The sequence below is a fragment of the Scyliorhinus torazame genome, chromosome 30 (genome assembly GCF_047496885.1).
Source record: "Scyliorhinus torazame isolate Kashiwa2021f chromosome 30, sScyTor2.1, whole genome shotgun sequence".
Taxonomy (NCBI): Eukaryota; Metazoa; Chordata; class Chondrichthyes; order Carcharhiniformes; family Scyliorhinidae; genus Scyliorhinus; species Scyliorhinus torazame.
The window spans coordinates 24,305,280-24,326,834 of record NC_092736.1 but is presented as its reverse complement, the minus strand read 5'-3'; the positions used below and the strand labels follow the sequence as shown (position 1 = coordinate 24,326,834).

Here is a 21,555-nt window from a genome sequence, read left to right as displayed (position 1 = left end):
AGTGTCAATCGCGAAACCGGCGAATCTGCCACCATTTCTCATTAGAGTTGATTGTTTTCCACGTGCTGCCGGTGTTAGCCTCTCAACAGCAGCGAAATTGTTTCAGGTGCGGCGCCATTTTGCTGTCGCGAAAGTCCACAAATTCTGCGTCGGCGTCAACACTCAGAAACGGAGAATCCCGCCCATGAGCTCCCCCAATGAAGGGAGGGCAATCGTTAACCTTTCAGCTGTATAAATAGAGCTGGCCAGTGTGATGCCAGCTGGAGAGAGAGAACCATTAGTGAACTACTGCCGCTGTGTAAATATTGTTGTAAATAAAAGATACTTACTGTTGTGCTGCACGGTGGCACAGTGGTTAGCACTGCTGCCTCACAGCTCTAGGGTCCCGGCTTCAATTCCAGCCTCAGGTAACTGTCTGCGGAGTCTGCACGTTCTCCCCGTGTCTGCGTGGGTTTCCGCCGGGTGCTACGGTTTCCTCCACAGTCAGGTTAGGTGGATTGGCCATGTTTGTTTTATAAATTTAGAGTACCCAATTTATTTTTTCCAATTAAGGGGCAATTTAGCGTGGCCAATCCACCTGCCCTGCACATCTTTGGGTTGTGGGGGCGAAACCCACGCAGACACGGGGAGAATGTGTAAACTCCACACGGACAGTGACCCAGAGCCAGGATCAAACCTGGGACCTCAGCGCCATGAGGCAGCAGTGCTAACCCACTGCGCCACCGTGCTGCCCTGGATTGGCCATGTTAAATTGCCCCATACTATCCAAAAGGTTAGGTGGAGTTACTGGGCTGCGAGGATAGGTGGAAGTGTGGGCTAAAGTAGGGGGCTCTTTCCAAAGGCCAGTGCAGACTCGATGGACTGAATGGCCTCCTTCTGCACTGTAGGGATTCTATGAGGATTCTGTGGGCGGAAGCGGGAATTGCTGCTAGCTCCAGCGCTCGGCCCAGCGAGGCCGACATCGCAATTCAACATTAATTGGTCCACTTAACAAGGCCTCACTGGCTTCTCATCGCAAATGAAGGCTCGCCAGCTGGTTCACCAGCACCGCGCCCGCCACCATCCTGCTAACAGAGTCGAGCAGCACTTAGGCTGCACTTGCTCAGCCAACACCAGCCAGCTCGCAACAATGGCGCCGAAGACACCATCCCCAAGATTCGGGGACACTAACCTGGGGAGGCTGTGGATGCTGTGGATGCCAGGAGGGTCGTCCTGTTCTCCCGAGGGTTCCGGAGGGTGAGCCGCAAGGCAGCCAGTGCTGCCTGCGGGGAGTGTGAGCAGGAGGACTGGCCTCCAGTGCTGGAAAAGGTCACCAATCTACACTGGGCAGCACGAGTGTGTAGACTCCAAACCCTCCCCCACAAGGGAGCATCCACCTCCCAAGGCAACCCGCAATCCTCCCTCCACTCCCCTACCACTTCAACACTCCCTCCACTCCCCCCTCCAACACCCAACCCTCCCTCCATAACCACCCCCCCCCCCCCTCCAATGTGTGCCACACATGTGGCTAACAATGCCCTCTCTGTGTCTCCGCAGAAAAGCTCTCCCACAATTGCCTGGAAAGGGCCCAGACTGGCAGTGAGGTGGCAGACATAAGAATCCTCACCTCCTTCGAGGAGGCGGCCCTGGAGGTGACCGGATTGGCCAAGGACAGATTGGTCACCCATACGGAGGCTGGCAGACGCCGCAGAGGTGAGGAACCACTGGGCTCCACCTGGGCGACCTGTCAAACGTCAGTTGTTATTGCCTTACTGACTGACCCATCCCTCCCACTGACCACATGCCCAATCTCCCGAAGGCCCTCAAGCCAACGGAGCCAGCTCAGCCCGGGCGACCCCTTCTCCTGACTCCAAGGAGAACACCTCGGAGGGGAGCTCCGAGATGCAACCATAGTCGCGGCACAGTTGTCATCCCCACCTGCCCCCCCAACAGCACAGATACACACACCTTGGTGGGAAATGTTAGTGGACAGGCTTCTGAGGGACAATCTGGTGAGCACTGCACTGCTGATGATATCCATCAATTGGAGGCAGGAACCCTCAGATCCCATCCCAGATGGGTCCCAGCCAGATGCTCAGCCTGTTACTCGGAGCTGATGGATACGATAGGGAGTGGCCTAAACATTCAGAAGGAGATGTCAGCGTCGCTCCAGCAGATCCATAGCCGATTGTGGAGTCCTTGAGGGTACGGGCGTAGGGGATGGCACCGGCAATGAGTGGCAGTGAGGCCAACACTGCTTTGATGGCGACCACAGTGGTGAGTCTGGTGCACCATATCGGCACCATTAGTGAGGTTGTCCAAGGCATCGCGCAGTCGTTGACGGCCATGGCTGAGGGTTCTCGGCAGAATGTCCGAGTCACTGGAGGATGTCATCCAGTACCAGGCTACCTTGATGAGGTTCTGTGGATGTCCCGCTCTCAGATGGGCATGGCCGCGGCGTTGCGGAGCTTGCCCCAGTCACTGAGGAGCGTCGCTGAGGGCGTCGACACAATGATGCGGACCATGGGGAATGGGGAACCGCCAGGGTTGGCAGAGCCAAAAGATGTAGGGGCAGCTGCGGCTCGAAACAGCTGCCCCTCCACCCCAAGGTGGATCCCAGGGCCCTACGGGCACCGACCGGGAGGAGGGGATGCTGAGTGCCAACCCGGACCCGTCACATGGAGTGGCAACAGTGGCCACCATCTCCCCCAAGTTCCATCCCTCTGATGAGGCTGTGTCTTGAGGTCGGCATATGGGACAGGGCGGCATGGCTGTGCATGTGCCGCTGACAAGTGAGCCGGGGTTCTCCGGCCCCAGAGGACGTCCGCCAGGGGCATCGAAGACCACGGGACAAGATAGGCAGCTAGCAGCCGCCCTCAGATGTGCATCCTGGGGAAACACGTAGACATAGTGGTAGGGCTAGGAGGGCCAGGCACATTGAGTATCACTGAGGGCACTAGGGGACTTGGTGGGTTGGGGGTTGGTGCGGTGGCACCATCAAGAGTGGGGTATTGTACAGCACATTAAACACCTTTCTTGCACTGATGTGGAGATGCCGGCGTTGGACTGGGGTGAGCACAGTACGAAGTCTTACAACACCAGGTTAAAGTCCAACAGGTTTGTTTCGATATCACTAGCTTTCGGAGTGCTGCTCCTTCCTCAGGTGCACAACCATTATGATGCCTCTGTCACTTCCTTCCACAATGCGGGCTGACCTCTGGGCTCTTTGCCCATCTCTCCAGGCATCACCACTCCCCCCCCCCCCCCCCCCCGTGGCGCTCACTCCCCTCCGGCATGTCCCCAGAGCGATGTCCCATCCCCTGGGTGCTCGGATATTGCGTTTATGGTTTTGCCTCCCGCAGTGTTCACGTACAGTGTACAGGCATCAAGGTGTGATTGGGATGCTAGGCAATGACTCCCACATGCCACATGGCCTGCCCACCCACGGGAATCCACTTGGCATGTGTGAAGTGCTCACTTAACCACAATTTCCAATTCCCTATTAGCAATCGCCTTCAGCCGGGCAGCCAGAGGCCTCAGCAGCTGGTGGGGGTTATGGGCGATTGATGGGGCAGACGGGCAGGGACAAGGGTTGCCCCCGGAATGGGTACTCACGATCCAGGAGTTGGCACGGTGGTGCTGCGAACGGTTGCCCTCCCGGTTGCCCACGTCCCCCCACCACCCCCTGGTGGCCCACCCTTATGAGGTTCCCCCACCCCCAGCTGAGAGTGTGTCCCCGTACCCCCCCCCCCCCCCCGCACCGAGCACTGGATTGGACTTTGTTTATTGTCACATGTACCGAGGTACAGTGAAAAGTATTTTTCTGCGAGCAGCTCAACAGATCATTAAGTACATGAGAAGAAAAGGGAATAAAAGAAAATACATAATAGGGCAACACAAGGTACACAATGTAACTACATAAACACCCGGCATCGGGTGAAGCATTCAGGGGTGTAGTGTTAATGAGGTCAATCCATAAGAGGGTCGTTTAGGAGTCTGGTAACAGCGGGGAAGAAGCTGTTTTCCCCAAGCAGCGGGAGGTGTAGACAGAGTCAATGGATGGGAGGCAGGTTTGTGTGATGGACTGGGCTGTGTTCATGACTCTGGAGTTTCTTGCGGTCTTGGGCCGAGCAGTTGACATACCAGGCTATGATGCAGCCAGATAGGATGCTTTCTATGGTGCATCTGTAAAAGTTGGTAAGAGTTAATGTGGACATGCCGAATTTCCTTAGTTTCCTGAGGAAGTATAGCCTGTTCGGGAGGCTGTTGTGCTTTCTTGGTGGTAGCGTTGACGTGGGTGGACCAGGACAGATTTTTAAAGATGTGTACCCCTAGGAATTTGAAACTGCTAACCATAAGGGGCTGGTTTAGCGCAGGGCTAAATCGCTGGCTTTGAGCAGACCAAGGCAGGCCAGCAGCACGGTTCAATTCCCGTACCAGCCTCCCAAATGTGGTGACTAGGGGCTTTTTACAGTAACTTCATTTGAAGCCTACTTGTGACAATAAGTGATTTTTATTTCATTTCATCTCCACCTTGGCCCTTTTGATGCTGATAGGGGTGTGTACAGTACTTTGCTTCCTGAAGTCAATGACCAGCTCTTAAGTTTTGCTGGCATTGGGGGATAGATTATTGTCACTGCACCACTCCACTAGGTTCTCTATCTCCCTCCTGTATTCTGACTCGTCGTTATTCGAGATCTGGCCCACTATGGTCATATCGTCAGCAAACTTGTAGATGGAGTTGGAACCAAATTTTGCCACGCAGTTGTGTGTGTACAGGGAGTATAATAGGGGGCTAAGTACGCAGCCTTGCGGGGCCCCGGTATTGTGGACTATTGTGGAGGAGGTGCTGTTGTTTATTCTTACTGATTGTGGTCTGTGGGTCAGAAAGTCGAGGATGCAGTTGCAGAGTGAGGAGCCAAGTCCTAGGTTTTGGAGCTTTGATATGAGCTTGGCTGGGATTATGGTGTTGAAGGTGGAACTGTAGTCAATAAATAGGAGGCTGATGTAGGAGTCCTTGGTGTCAAGATGCTCTAGGGATGAGTGTAGGGCCAAGGAGATGACGTCTGCTGTGGACCGGTTGCAGCGGTATGCGAATTGCAGTGCATCAAGGCGTTCTGGGAGTATGGAGGTGATACGCTTCATGACCAACCTCTCGAAGCACTTCATTACGACTGGAGTCAGGGCCACTGGTCGGTAGTCATTGAGGCACGTTGCCTGGTTCTTCTTTGGTACCGGTATGATGGTGGTCTTCTTGAAGCAGGTGGGGACCTCGGAGCGGAGTAGGGACAGGTTAAAGATCTGCCAGCTGGTCCGCGCAGGCTCTGAATGCCCGACCAGAGATCCAGTCCTTCGCCTTCCGAGGGTCCACTTTTAGGAAGGCCGATCTGACTTCGGAAGATGTGATGATGGGTATGGGGTGTTTGGGCTGCTGGGCACTCGACAGCAGCTTGTCAGTTTCCTGCTCAAACCGAGCATAGAATATATTGAGTTCATCGGGGAGGGTTGCGCTGCTGCTGGAGTTACTACTCGGCTTCGCTTTGTAACCCGTTGTGTTTAGGCCTTGCCACAACCGCTGAGAGTCTGTAACTCTAGTCTGATATTCTCTCTTGGCATCTCCGGTGGCTTTGCGGAGGTCGTACCTGGATTTCTTGTATAAGTCAGGGTCGCCTGACTTGAACGTCTCAGACCTGTCCTTCAGTAGGGAGTCAATCTCGCGATTGAGCCATGGTTTCCGGTTGGGGAACGCACGTACTGATTGCTTTGGCACGCAGTCGTACACCCATTTGCTGATGAAGTCAGTGACGGTGGTGGCATACTCATTTACGTTGGCCGCTGAGCTCTTAAATATGCCACTGGGGTGGCAAACCCAGAACCCCCGACCTCTTAGCCTGTGAAATAAGATTGCTACTCACTTGCTAGGCTCCCCTCAGAAGCCCTACTGTCCGTTCACGTTTTTCAAAAGCAATACTAATCGGTGCCGGCATAAACACTCGCTGGGGAGGCCGCTGAATGACGAGGGGTTGTTGGATATGGGGTCGCTCTTGTTAATTGTATGGAAATGGGGCTTAAGTGGTGATAATTGGTTTATCACCATGCTATGGCGAGGTCCCGATTTCACCTATGGGAACAGGCCGGTTGCATCGCAAACTGTTCGCCGCCTGGCACGGATCTTCTTTTTGGTCTCTCCCGCTATTCACCAGCCTCGTTACGTTTGAGCGAGTGCGCAACGGGGCCGGAGAATCGCACCCTTTAACTGTCCAAACTCGTGCTGGACTCTTCGTGAATTCTGATTCAGATTCTGAAGCAGTCCATGTCCAAATGCAGCAAGACCTGAACAATATCCACGCTTGGGCTGACAAGTGGCAAGTAACATTCTCGCCACACAAGTGCCAAGCAATGAAAATGAAAAATGGAATGAAAATTGCTTTATCACAAGTAGGCTTCCAATGAAGTTACTGTGAAAAGCTCATAGTCGCCACATTCCGCCACCTGTTCAGGGAGGCTGGTACGGGAATTGAACCGCACTGCTGGCCTGCTTTGGTCTGCTTTCAAAGCCAGCGATTTAGCCCAGTGAGCTAAACCAGACCCTAAACTAAATCAAATAAACTGAGGTACAAATTAAAGGGACAACTGCTTAAAGCGATGTTGCCTTAAACAAAAACAAAAAATCACAAATGAAACTTAAAACATCGAACCAAAACGTGAATAAGAGGGTCAATAAGGCACCTCAGTCCCTGCGGTGCCTACCGGGCACCATCTACAAAGCACAGGTCAGGAGTGTGATGGAATCCTCTCCACCTGCCTGGATGAGTGCAGCTCCGACACCACTCAAGAAGCTCGACACCATCCAGGACAAAGCAGCCCATTTAATTGGCACCCCTTTCACAAACATTCAAACCCTCCATCGCTGATGCACAGTGGCAGCCGTGTGTACCATCTACAAGATGCACTGCAGGCTCCTTGGGCAGCACCTTCTAAACCCATGACCATGACCATCTAGGAGGACATGGGCAGCAGACATATGGGAGCACCACAACTTGTACGCTCCCTACAAGTCACTCATAATCCGACTTGGAAATATACCGCTGTTCCTCCACTATTGCTGGGTCAAAGTTTGGAAATCCCGCTGTAACAGCACAGTGGGTGTAACTACACCACATGGACTGCAGTGGCTCAAAAGGCAGCTCACCACCACCGTATAAAGGGCAACTTGATGGGCAATAAATGCTGGCTAACCAGAGACGCCCACACACCGTAATTGAATAAAAATAAAAATTTTGAGAGGATGATGCTCGAAGTTCCATTATTATTATTGTTTACCTTTAAGAAAAATTTAGTCCCTGAGATCTTTGTTCCTGTTCCAGTGCCTCCCCATCCTGATCCCTAAGGCCTTCTTCAGGCGGGTTAACAGGAGCATTATGGGGTTTGTGTGGGCGCAGAAGACCCCGAGGGTGAGAAGGGTGTTCCTGGAGCGGTGCAGGGATAGGGGGGGGTTGGCGCTGCCTATCCTCTGTGGGTATTATTGGGCCGCCAACGTGGCGATTGTGCGTAAGTGGGTGATGGAGGGGGATGGGGCAGCATGGAAGAGGCTGGAGATGGCGTCCTGTGTGGGCACGAGCCTGGAGGTGCTGGTGACGGCGCCGCTGCCGCTTCCTCCAAAGAGGTATACCACGAGCCCGGTGGTGACGGCTATCCTCAAAATTTGGGGGCAATGGAGACGTCATGGGGGAAGGTGGGGGCCTCGGTGTGGTCCCCGATTCGGGGGAACCACCGGTTTGTCCTGGGGAGGATGGACGGAGGGTTCCTGAGCTGGCACAGGGCAGGTATTAGAAGGATGAGGGACCTGTTTGTGGACAGGAAGTTCGCGAGCCTGGGTGAGCTGGAGGAGAAGTTTGGGCTCCCCCCCCGGGAACACCTTCAGATATATGCAGGTAAGGCCGTTTGTTCGGCGGCAGGTAGTGGAGTTCCCACTGGTGCCACCACGCAGGGTCCAGGACAGGGTGCTGTCGGCGGTGTGGGTTGGAGAAGGGAGGATCTCGGCAATGTATCAGGTGATGCAGGAGGAGGAGGAGGCCTCAGTGGAGGAGCTAAAGGGTAAATGGGAGGAGGAGTTGGGTGAGGAGATTGACATGGGGATGTGGGCGGATGCCCTGGGGAGAGTGAACTCTTCCTCCTCTTGCGCGAGGCTCAGCCTCATATAATTTAAGGTGCTGCATAGGGCTCACATGACCGGGGCAAGGGTAAGCCGGTTCTTTGGGTGCGAGGACAGGTGTGTTAGGTGCTCAGGGAGCCCAGTAAATCACACCCACATGTTCTGGGCGTGCCCAGCGCTGGAGGACTTTTGGAAGGGTGTAGCGAGGACGGTGTCGAGGGTGGTAGGTTCCAGGGTCAAGCCGGGCTGGGGGCTCGCAATATTTGGGGTGGCAGAGGAGCCGGGAGTGCAGGAGGCGAAAGAGGCCGGTATTCTGGCCTTTGCGTCCCTGGTAGCCCGGCGAAGGATTCTTCTTCAGTGAAAGGATGCGAGGCCCCCAAGCGAGGAATCCTGGATCAACGATATGGCGGGGTTTATTAAATTGGAGAGGGTGAAATTCGCCTTAAGGGTTCTTCAGGCGGTGGCAACCGTTCATAGACTTCCTGGCAGAACGTTAGAAGATGGTCAGCAGCAGCAGCAACGGGGGAGGGGGGATTGGTTCGTTTTTCCTGAGTTGACGTGTATATTTGCGTTTGTGTTGATGAAGGCTGTTAATTTATTATTTATGTATATGGGGGGGGGGGGGTTGCTCTTTCTGTATTTTGTTGTTGATATCTTGTGAAAATTTGAATAAAAATTATTTTTTTTTAAATAAAAATTTAGTTTATTGACCTGAATTGGCAAATATTGATAGATTGCAAAGATTTATGAATGGAACAGCAACAAACTGACCCAGTACCAGCTGATTGTGTGGTGTAACAAAAATCACAATTTTACATTCACTGTGCGAGGCTTTGAGATTGAATTATCTTTCTGTGTGGAGTGTTATTTATTTCCATCCGATTCTGTCCTTTTCCCTGCAGGATCCACCTATCTCTTCTCCCGAGGGTCAGGAGATGTCACCATTCTGCAATGCCCCGGTGCTGGGTCTGTAAATACCTTGTGCACAATGAGTCCTGAAACAGCAACTCAGGAAAGATGTGCGGACGGTAAAAGTCATTGTGACAATATCGGTCCTGAGAACAAGAATTGGAAACAGAATCCGCTGTGTCAGAAATGCAAATTAACTGGAGATAAGGCATTCGCTGTGAAGCCAGATCGCTCAATGGTATTTACCTGCGCGGATTCCACAGGAGGAGCATCAAAATGTCCATCCTGGACCGACCTGACACGGGAGGGATGTGAAAACCACAACCTGTTCTTTGTGATAAACCTGAGCGGTATGTGCACAGGAGAGATCAGGGGAATTATTACAGGCTCATTGGAGAGATTTAAACTGAGATGAACGCGAGGCGCAACCAACACAGATTCCAGAGGGTGGCCGGCATTTGCTGCCTCAGTTGTTGCCAGGCGGGAATGGCGGCGGGAGCGGACAATCCATCGGGATTCCCCAAACGGCTTCTACGCCATCGGGATTTCCCGTTCCGATTGTCCGCCCCCATAATGGGGTTCCGCCAGGCAAGGTCAGGAATCCCTATTACTATACATTTTAATATCACTCGCGGGCATCCTTGGCTCTATCCCCCCTCCCCGCCATGTCAGCAGGGTTTGCAACAGCTTTTGACAAGTGGGAACCTGGAGAAGTGAACCGGCCGGTGGAAGCACCGTTAATACTCTAACTCCAAAGGGGAAAGAGGGTCATTCCCGGGCAGTATCCTAACAGTGCACCTGGCAGTGTCTCCTGATACTGTCCCCAGGCACTGCCCCAGGTACTGCCCACAGATACTGTTCCCAGGCACTTGTCCCCAGGCACTGCTCCCTGGCACTGTCCTCAGGCACTGCTCCCTGGCACTGTCCCCAGATACTGCCCCAGGTACTGTCCTCAGGCACTGCCCCCTGGCACTGTCCCCAGACACTGCTCCCTGGCACTTGCCCCCAGGCACTGCCCCCTGGCACTGTCCTCAGGCACTGCCCACAGATACTGTTCCCAGGCACTTATCCCCAGGGACTCCCCCTGGCACTGTCCCCAGACACTGCTCCCTGGCACTTGCCCCCAGGCACTGCCCCCTGGCACTGTCCCCTGGCACTGCCCACAGATACTGTTCCCGGGCACTTGTCCCCAGGCACTGCCCCCTGGCACTGTCCTCAGGCACTGCCCCCGGCACTGTCCTCAGGCACTGCCCCCAGTCATTGCCCCCTGCCACTGTCCTCAGGCACTGCCCCCTGGCACTGTCCACAGGCACTGCCCCAGACACTGTCCCCAGGCACTGCCCCAGGCAATGTCCTCAGGCACTGCCCCCTGGCACTGTCCCCAGGCACTGCCCCCTGGCACTGTCCTCAGGCACTGCCCCCTGGCACTGTCCTCAGGCACTGCCCCCTGGCACTGTCCTCAGCCACTGCCCCCTGGCACTGTCCTCAGCCACTGCCCCCAGTCACTGCTCCCTGGCACTGTCCCAGGTGCTGCCCTCTGGCACTGTCCTCAGGCACTGCCCCAGGCACTGCCCACAGATACTGTTCCCAGGCACTTGTCCCTAGGCACTGCCCCAGGTACTGTCCTCAGGCACTGCCCCCTGGCACTGTCCTCAGGCACTGCCAACTGGCACTGTCCCCAGGCACTGCCCCCTGGCACTGTCCCCAGGCAGTGCCCCCTGGCACTGTCCCCTGGCACTGCCCTCAGGCACTGCCCCCTAGCACTGTCCTCAGGCACTGCCCCCTGGCACTATCCCCAGGCACTGCCCCAGGTACTGTCCTCAGGCACTGCCCCCTGGCACTGTCCTCAGGCACTGCCCCCTGGCACTTGTCCCCAGACACTGTCCCTGGTACCGTCCTCAGGCACTGCCCCCTGGCACTGTCCCCAGACACTGCTCCCTGGCATTTGTCCCCAGGCACTGCCCCAGGTACTGTCCTCAGGCACTGCTCCCTGGCACTGTCCTCAGGCACTGCCCCAGGTACTGCCCACAGATACTGCTCCCAGGCACTTGTCCCCAGGCACTGCCCCTGATACTGTCCTCAGGCACTGCCCCAGGTACTGCCCACAGATACTGCTCCCAGGCACTTGTCCCCAAGCCCTGCCCCCAGACACTGCTCCCTGGCATGGTCCCAGGTACTGCCCCCTGGCACTCTCCTCAGGCACTGCCCCCTGGCACTGTCCTCAGTCACTGTCCCCGGGCACTGCCCCCAGACACTGCTCCCTGGCACTGTCCCCAGGCACTGCCCCCAGACACTGCTCCCTGGCACTGTCCCAGGTACTGCCCCCTGCACTGTCCTCAGGCACTGCCCCCTGGCACTGTCCTCAGGCACTGCCCCCAGACACTGTCCTCAGGCACTGTCCCTGGGCACTCGCCCCAGTCACTGCTCCCTGGCACTGTCCCAGGTACTGCCCCCTGGCACTGTCCTCAGGAACTGCCCCCTGGCACTGTCCTCAGGCACTATCCCCAGACACTGCCCCTGGCACTGCCCCCTGGCACTGTCCTCAGGCACTGCCCCCTGGCACTGTCCTCAGGCACTATCCCCAGACACTGCCCCTGGCACTGTCCCCAGGCACTGTCCCTGGTACCGTCCTCAGGCACTGCCCCCTGGCACTGTCCCCGACACTGCACCCTGGCACTTGTCCCCAGGCACTGCCCCAGGTACTGTCCTCAGGCACTGCCCCAGGTACTGCCCACAGATACTGCTCCCAGGCACTTGTCCCCAGGCACTGCCCCTGATACTGTCCTCAGGACTGCCCCAGGTACTGCCCACAGATACTGCTCCCAGGCACTTGTCCCCAAGCACTGCCCCCAGACACTGCTCCCTGGCATTGTCCCAGGCACTGCCCCCTGGCACTGTCCTCAGACACTGTCCCCGGGCACTGCCCCCAGACACTGCTCCCTGGCACTGTCCCCAGGCACTGCCCCCAGGCACTGCCCCCTGGCACTGTCCTCAGGCACTGCCCACAGATACTGTTCCCAGGCACTTATCCCCAGGGACTCCCCCTGGCACTGTCCCCAGACACTGCTCCCTGGCACTTGCCCCCAGGCACTGCCCCCTGGCACTGTCCCCTGGCACTGCCCACAGATACTGTTCCCGGGCACTTGTCCCCAGGCACTGCCCCCTGGCACTGTCCTCAGGCACTGCCCCCGGCACTGTCCTCAGGCACTGCCCCCAGTCATTGCCCCCTGCCACTGTCCTCAGGCACTGCCCCCTGGCACTGTCCACAGGCACTGCCCCAGACACTGTCCCCAGGCACTGCCCCAGGCAATGTCCTCAGGCACTGCCCCCTGGCACTGTCCCCAGGCACTGCCCCCTGGCACTGTCCTCAGGCACTGCCCCCTGGCACTGTCCTCAGGCACTGCCCCCTGGCACTGTCCTCAGCCACTGCCCCCTGGCACTGTCCTCAGCCACTGCCCCCAGTCACTGCTCCCTGGCACTGTCCCAGGTGCTGCCCTCTGGCACTGTCCTCAGGCACTGCCCCAGGCACTGCCCACAGATACTGTTCCCAGGCACTTGTCCCTAGGCACTGCCCCAGGTACTGTCCTCAGGCACTGCCCCCTGGCACTGTCCTCAGGCACTGCCAACTGGCACTGTCCCCAGGCACTGCCCCCTGGCACTGTCCCCAGGCAGTGCCCCCTGGCACTGTCCCCTGGCACTGCCCTCAGGCACTGCCCCCTAGCACTGTCCTCAGGCACTGCCCCCTGGCACTATCCCCAGGCACTGCCCCAGGTACTGTCCTCAGGCACTGCCCCCTGGCACTGTCCTCAGGCACTGCCCCCTGGCACTTGTCCCCAGACACTGTCCCTGGTACCGTCCTCAGGCACTGCCCCCTGGCACTGTCCCCAGACACTGCTCCCTGGCATTTGTCCCCAGGCACTGCCCCAGGTACTGTCCTCAGGCACTGCTCCCTGGCACTGTCCTCAGGCACTGCCCCAGGTACTGCCCACAGATACTGCTCCCAGGCACTTGTCCCCAGGCACTGCCCCTGATACTGTCCTCAGGCACTGCCCCAGGTACTGCCCACAGATACTGCTCCCAGGCACTTGTCCCCAAGCCCTGCCCCCAGACACTGCTCCCTGGCATGGTCCCAGGTACTGCCCCCTGGCACTCTCCTCAGGCACTGCCCCCTGGCACTGTCCTCAGTCACTGTCCCCGGGCACTGCCCCCAGACACTGCTCCCTGGCACTGTCCCCAGGCACTGCCCCCAGACACTGCTCCCTGGCACTGTCCCAGGTACTGCCCCCTGCACTGTCCTCAGGCACTGCCCCCTGGCACTGTCCTCAGGCACTGCCCCCAGACACTGTCCTCAGGCACTGTCCCTGGGCACTCCCCCCAGTCACTGCTCCCTGGCACTGTCCCAGGTACTGCCCCCTGGCACTGTCCTCAGGAACTGCCCCCTGGCACTGTCCTCAGGCACTATCCCCAGACACTGCCCCTGGCACTGCCCCCTGGCACTGTCCTCAGGCACTGCCCCCTGGCACTGTCCTCAGGCACTATCCCCAGACACTGCCCCTGGCACTGTCCCCAGGCACTGTCCCTGGTACCGTCCTCAGGCACTGCCCCCTGGCACTGTCCCCGACACTGCACCCTGGCACTTGTCCCCAGGCACTGCCCCAGGTACTGTCCTCAGGCACTGCCCCAGGTACTGCCCACAGATACTGCTCCCAGGCACTTGTCCCCAGGCACTGCCCCTGATACTGTCCTCAGGACTGCCCCAGGTACTGCCCACAGATACTGCTCCCAGGCACTTGTCCCCAAGCACTGCCCCCAGACACTGCTCCCTGGCATTGTCCCAGGCACTGCCCCCTGGCACTGTCCTCAGACACTGTCCCCGGGCACTGCCCCCAGACACTGCTCCCTGGCACTGTCCCCAGGCACTGCCCCCAGACACTGCTCCCTGGCACTGTCCTCAGGCACTGCCCCCTGGCACTGTCCTCAGGCACTGCCCCTAGTCACTGCTCCCTGGCACTGTCCCAGGTACTGCCCCCTGGCACTGTCCTCAGGCACTGCCCCCTGGCACTGTCCTCAGGCACTACCCCCAGACACTGCCCTCAGGCACTGTCCCTGGGCACTCCCCCCAGACACTGCTCCCTGGCACTGTCCCAGGTACTGCCCCCTGGCACTGTCCTCAGGCACTGCCCCCGGCACTGTCCTCAGGCACTATCCCCAGACACTGCCCCTGGCACTGTCCCCAGGCACTGCCCCAGGTACTGCCCACAGATACTGTTCCCAGGCACTTGTCCCCAGGCACTGCTCCTTGGCACTGTCCTCAGGCACTGCTCCAGGTACTGCCCACAGATACTGCTCCCAGGCACTTGTCCCCAAGCACTGCCCCCAGACACTGCTCCCTGGCATTGTCCCAGGCACTGCCCCCTGGCACTGTCCTCAGACACTGTCCCCGGGCACTGCCCCCAGACACTGCTCCCTGGCACTGTCCCCAGGCACTGCCCCCAGACACTGCTCCCTGGCACTGTTCGCAGGCACTGCCCCCTGGCACTGTCCTCAGGCACTGCCCCCAGTCACTGCTCCCTGGCACTGTCCCAGGTACTGCCCCCTGGCACTGTCCTCAGGCACTGCCCCCTGGCACTGTCCTCAGGCACTGCCCCCAGACACTGCCCTCAGGCACTGTCCCTGGGCACTCCCCCCAGACACTGCTCCCTGGCACTGTCCCCAGACACTGCCCCCAGTCACTGCTCCCTGGCACTGTCCCAGGTACTGCCCCCTGGCACTGTCCTCAGGCACTGCCCCCGCACTGTCCTCAGGCACTATCCCCAGACACTGCCCCTGGCACTGTCCCCAGGCACTGCCCCAGGTACTGCCCACAGATACTGTTCCCAGGCACTTGTCCCCAGGCACTGCTCCTTGGCACTGTCCTCAGGCACTGCTCCCTGGCACTGTCCCCAGATACTGCCCCAGGTACTGTCCTCAGGCACTGCCCCCTGGCACTGTCCCCAGACACTGCTCCCTGGCACTTGCCCCCAGGCACTGCCCCAGGTACTGTCCTCAGGCACTGCTCCCTGGCACTGTCCTCAGGCACTGCCCCAGGTACTGCCCACAGATACTGCCCCCAGGCACTTGTCCCCAGGCACTGCCCCTGATACTGTCCTCAGGCACTGCCCCAGGTACTGCCCACAGATACTGCTCCCAGGCACTTGTCCCCAAGCCCTGCCCCCAGACACTGCTCCCTGGCATGGTCCCAGGTACTGCCCCCTGGCACTCTCCTCAGGCACTGCCCCCTGGCCCTGTCCTCAGTCACTGTCCCCGGGCACTGCCCCCAGACACTGCTTCCTAGCACTGTCCCCAGGCACTGCCCCCAGACACTGCTCCCTGGCACTGTCCCAGGTACTGCCCCCTGCACTGTCCTCAGGCACTGCCCCCTGGCACTGTCCTCAGGCACTGCCCCCAGACACTGTCCTCAGGCACTGTCCCTGGGCACTCCCCCCAGACACTGCTCCCTGGCACTGTCCCCAGACACTGCCCCCAGTCACTGCTCCCTGGCACTGTCCCAGGTACTGCCCCCTGGCACTGTCCTCAGGCACTGCCCCCTGGCACTGTCCTCAGGCACTATCCCCAGACACTGCCCCTGGCACTGTCCCCAGGCACTGTCCCTGGTACCGTCCTCAGGCACTGCCCCCTGGCACTGTCCCCGACACTGCTCCCTGGCACTTGTCCCCAGGCACTGCCCCAGGTACTGTCCTCAGGCACTGCCCCCTGGCACTGTCCTCAGGCACTGCCCCAGGTACTGCCCACAGATACTGCTCCCAGGCACTTGTCCCCAGGCACTGCCCCTGATACTGTCCTCAGGACTGCCCCAGGTACTGCCCACAGATACTGCTCCCAGGCACTTGTCCCCAAGCACTGCCCCCAGACACTGCTCCCTGGCATTGTCCCAGGCACTGCCCCCTGGCACTGTCCTCAGACACTGTCCCCGGGCACTGCCCCCAGACACTGCTCCCTGGCACTGTCCCCAGGCACTGCCCCCAGACACGGCTCCCTGGCACTGTCCTCAGGCACTGCCCCCTGGCACTGTCCTCAGGCACTGCCCCCAGTCACTGCTCCCTGGCACTGTCCCAGGTACTGCCCCCTGGCACTGTCCTCAGGCACTGCCCCCTGGCACTGTCCTCATGCACTGCCCCCAGACACTGCCCTCAGGCACTGTCCCCAGGCACTGCCCCCAGACACGGCTCCCTGGCACTGTCCTCAGGCACTGCCCTCTGGCACTGTCCTCAGGCACTGCCCCCAGTCACTGCTCCCTGGCACTGTCCCAGGTACTGCCCCCTGGCACTGTCCTCAGGCACTGCCCCCTGGCACTGTCCTCATGCACTGCCCCCAGACACTGCCCTCAGGCACTGTCCCTGGGCACTCCCCCCAGACACTGCTCCCTGGCACTGTCCCCAGACACTGCCCCCAGTCACTGCTCCCTGGCACTGTCCCAGGTACTGCCCCCGGCACTGTCCTCAGGCACTGCCCCCGGCACTGTCCTCGGGCACTATCCCCAGACACTGCCCCTGGCACTGTCCCCAGGCACTGCCCCAGGTACTGCCCACAGATACTGTTCCCAGGCACTTGTCCCCAGGCACTGCTCCCTGGCACTGTCCTCAGGCACTGCTCCCTGGCACTGTCCCCAGATACTGCCCCAGGTACTGTCCTCAGGCACTCCCCCTGGCACTGTCCCCAGACACTGCTCCCTGGCACTTGCCCCCAGGCACCGCCCCCTGGCACTGTCCTCAGGCACTGCCCACAGATACTGTTCCCAGGCACTTATCCCCAGGCACTGCCCCCTGGCACTCCCCTGGCACTGCCCACAGATACTGTTCCCGGGCACTTGTCCCCAGGCACTGCCCCCTGGCACTGTCCTCAGACACTGCCCCCGGCACTGTCCTCAGGCACTGCCCCCAGTCATTGCCCCCTGCCACTGTCCTCAGGCACTGCCCCCTGGCACTGTCCACAGGCACTGCCCCCAGACACTGTCCCCAGGCACTGCCCCAGGCAATGTCCTCAGGCACTGCCCCCTGGCACTGTCCCCAGGCACTGCCCCCTGGCACTGTCCTCAGGCACTGCCCTCTGGCACTGTCCTCAGGCACTGCCCCCTGGCACTGTCCTCAGCCACTGACCCCTGGCACTGTCCTCAGCCACTGCCCCCAGTCACTGCTCCCTGGCACTGTCCCAGGTGCTGCCCTCTGGCACTGTCCTCAGGCACTGCCCCAGGTACTGCCCACAGATACTGTTCCCAGGCACTTGTCCCTAGGCACTGCCCCAGGTACTGTCCTCAGGCACTGCCCCTGGCACTGTCCTCAGGCACTGCCAACTGGCACTGTCCCCAGGCACTGCCCCCTGGCACTGTCCCCAGGCAGTGCCCCCTGGCACTGTCCCCTGGCACTGCCCTCAGGCACTGCCCCCCAGCACTGTCCTCAGGCACTGCCCCCTGGCACTATCCCCAGGCACTGCCCCAGGTACTGTCCTCAGGCACTGCCCCCTGGCACTGTCCTCAGGCACTGCCCCCTGGCACTTGTCCCCAGGCACTGTCCCTGGTACCGTCCTCAGGCACTGCCCCCTGGCACTGTCCCCAGACACTGCTCCCTGGCACTTGTCCCCAGGCACTGCCCCAAGTACTGTCCTCAGGCACTGCTCCCTGGCACTGTCCTCAGGCACTGCCCCACGTACTGCCCACAGATACTGCTCCCAGGCACTTGTCCCCAGGCACTGCCCCTGATACTGTCCTCAGGCACTGCCCCAGGTACTGCCCACAGATACTGCTCCCAGGCACTTGTCCCCAAGCCCTGCCCCCAGACACTGCTCCCTGGCATGGTCCCAGGTACTGCCCCCTGGCACTCTCCTCAGGCACTGCCCCCAGGCACTGTCCTCAGTCACTGTCCCCGGGCACTGCCCCCAGACACTGCTCCCTGGCACTGTCCCCAGGCACTGCCCCCAGACACTGCTCCCTGGCTCTGTCCCAGGTACTGCCCCCTGCACTGACCCCAGGCACTGCCCCTGATACTGTCCTCAGGCACTGCCCCAGGTACTGCCCACAGATACTGCTCCCAGGCACTTGTCCCCAAGCCCTGCCCCCAGACACTGCTCCCTGGCATGGTCCCAGGTACTGCCCCCTGGCACTCTCCTCAGGCACTGCCCCCTGGCACTGTCCTCAGTCACTGTCCCGGGCACTGCCCCCAGACACTGCTCCCTGGCACTGTCCCCAGGCACTGCCCCCAGACACTGCTCCCTGGCACTGTCCCAGGTACTGCCCCCTGCACTGTCCTCAGGCACTGCCCCCTGGCACTGTCCTCAGGCACTGCCCTCAGACACTGTCCTCAGGCACTGTCCCTGGGCACTCCCCCCAGACACTGCTCCCTGGCACTGTCCCCAGACACTGCCCCCAGTCACTGCTCCCTGGCACTGTCCCAGGTACTGCCCCCTGGCACTGTCCTCAGGCACTGCCCCCTGGCACTGTCCTCAGGCACTATCCCCAGACACTGCCCCTGGCACTGTCCCCAGGCACTGTCCCAGGCACTGCCCCCTGGCACTGTCCTCAGGCACTGCCCCCTGGCACTGTCCTCAGGCACTATCCCCAGACACTGCCCCTGGCACTGTCCCCAGGCACTGTCCCTGGTACCGTCCTCAGGCACTGCCCCCTGGCACTGTCCCCGACACTGCTCCCTGGCACTTGTCCCCAGGCACTGCCCCAGGTACTGTCCTCAGGCACTGCCCCCTGGCACTGTCCTCAGGCACTGGCCCAGGTACTGCCCCCAGACACTGCTCCCTGGCACTGTCCTCAGGCACTGCCCCCTGGCACTGTCCTCAGGCACTGCCCCCGGCACTGTCCTCAGGCACTATCCCCAGACACTGCCCCTGGCACTGTCCCCAGGCACTGCCCCCTGGCACTGTCCCAGGTACTGCCCCCTGGCACTGTCCTCAGGCACTGCCCCCTGGCACTGTCCTCAGGCACTGCCCCCAGACACTGTCCTCAGACACTGTCCCTGGGCACTCCCCCCAGACACTGCTCCCTGGCACTGTCCCCAGACACTGCCCCCAGTCACTGCTCCCTGGCACTGTCCCAGGTACTGCCCCCTGGCACTGTCCTCAGGCACTGCCCCCGGCACTGTCCTCAGGCACTATCCCCAGACACTGCCCCTGGCACTGTCCCCAGGCACTGCCCCCTGGCACTGTCCCAGGTACTGCCCCCTGGCACTGTCCTCAGGCACTGCCCCCTGGCACTGTCCTCAGGCACTCCCCCAGACACTGCTCCCTGGCACTGTCCCCAGACACTGCCCCCAGTCACTGCTCCCTGGCACTGTCCCAGGTACTGCCCCCTGGCACTGTCCTCAGGCACTGCCCCCTGGCACTGTCCTCAGGCACTATCCCCAGACACTGCCCCTGACACTGTCCCCAGGCACTGCCCCCTGGCACTGTCCCAGGTACTGCCCCCTGGCACTGTCCTCAGGCACTGCCCCCTGGCACTGTCCTCAGGCACTATCCCCAGACACTGCCCCTGGCACTGTCCCCAGGCACTGTCCCCTGGTACTGTCCTCAGGCACTGCCCCCAGGTACTGCCCCTAGGCACTGTCTTCAGGCACTGCCCCCCGGCACAGTCCTCAGGCACTGCCCACAGGCACTGTCCTCATGCACTATCCCCAGACACTGCCCCTGGCACTGTCCCCAGGCACTGTCCCCAGGCACTGCCCACTGGCACAGTCCTCAGGCACTGCCCACAGGCACTGTCCTCATGCACTATCCCCAGACACTGCCCCTGGCACTGTCCCCAGGCACTGTCCCCAGGCACTGCCCACTGGCACTGTCCTCAGGCACTGCCACTTGGCAGTGTCCCCTGGCATTGACTTCAGGCACTGCCCCCTGGCACTGCCCTTTGGTACTGTCCTCAGGCACTGCACCCTGGTACTGTCCTCAGGCACTGCCCCAGGCACTGCAGTTCCAGAGGGAAGTGCGGGGAGAATGGGGGGCCTCCAATGGGGGGGGGGGGTATTCCTTGGGGGGGGTGCGCGTGGTAGGGGTTCCCTCGGAAGGGACGTGTACATGGGGGAGCTACCCGTGTCCGTTGGGGGGGGGGTGGGGGACCACTCTCTTAGTTTAATTTTGTTTGGATCGAAGGGCGCTCGGGTCTCTTGATGTCCGAAGTTCCTGGTGGGCATGTTCAATCAGAGCCCATCCCATCAGGGTGACATCCTGGGACCCACACCCAGGATTTCTCTTGACCAAGTTTTTAAAATATGGCGGGAAAAGCTGGGCTATAAAAAAACTGAAAATTCCGCCCAATCTGCTTGACAAACTGTTTAGGACGTATCAGACAAGGTAGATGGAGAAATGCAGTGGATGTGGTTAACATGGACTTCTGGAAATCCTTTGACAAAGTACCACATTGGAGATTAATAGATTAACAATTATTCTTTTCATTGTTGTTTCTAGATTCAGATGAAGTATTTTCTACTGATGAAATCCTCTCGTCGCTGTCAGTGTCAGAGGGAGTGAATGTGACTTTACCCTGCCTGTTTGAGAATAAAATATCCCGGCCCTTCACTTTGTTTTGGATCACATCTGGAAAAATTAACCAGTGTCTGCACTCTGTTCATATTGAGGGTTATAAAGCACATTCTAACACACAATGCTGTGTGGATAGAGAGTTGTCACAAAGAATCTCTACCCAAGGCTCACACAGTCCTACAAATGCAAGCCAGACTCACAACCTTACTATTCACTCGGTCACGGTGATGGACACTGAGAGGTATCTCTGTGTTGTACACGCTCAGGTCTCAGGGAAACCTGTCTGGAAGATTGCAGCAAACATCTCCCTCACTGTGACACAAAATTCAGAATCCCCAGAGACTCACACCTCAACATCTGGAATATCCTCAGTGACCAGCAGTGGAACTCATACAAATAGTGACGGTAAGTCAGACAATGGACAATATGATGTGAATCATTTAATATCAAAAATTCCAGCTGAGGGTGTCTGTACCCGTTGTAAACTGGCTCAATTTCCATCCTTTGCCATTTATCATTCCAGATTCTACCTGGAATGTTAGTTCCTCAGACCAGGTAACCTTGGGCGAAATTCTCCCCCAACGGCGGGATGCCCGCCGACTGGCGCCAAAGCCGGCGCAAATCAGACGGGCATCGCGCCGGCAAAAAGGTGCGGAAGTCTCCGCATCTTTGGCGGCCTAGCCCCAACATTGAGGGGCTAGGCCGACACCGGAGGGATTTCCGCCCCGCCAGCTGGCGGAAATGGCGTTTGTTGCCCCGCCAGCTGGCGCGGAAATGCGGCGCATGCGCGGGAGCGTCAGCGGCCGCTGTCAGCTTCCCAGCGCATGCGCGGGAGCGTCAGTGGCCGCTGTCAGTTTCCCGCGCATGCGCAGTGGGGAGAGTCACTTCCGCCTCCGCCATGGTGGAGGCCGTGGCGTAGGCGGAAGGGAAAGAGTGCCCCCACGGCACAGGCCCGCCCGTGGATCGGTGGGCCC

General features: G+C 59.5%; 1 protein-coding gene across 1 annotated transcript in view; it reads left to right on the top strand.

The window, feature by feature from the left end:
* Nucleotides 1-21,555, top strand: part of LOC140404452 (uncharacterized) — a 43,183-nt gene that overhangs the window by 11,951 nt on the left and 9,677 nt on the right. The window contains exons 2-3 of the mRNA XM_072493007.1: nt 9,037-9,393; nt 20,507-20,986. Coding sequence (XP_072349108.1) covers nt 9,037-9,393; nt 20,507-20,986 — 837 coding nt within the window. The remainder of the gene's footprint in view (nt 1-9,036; nt 9,394-20,506; nt 20,987-21,555) is intronic.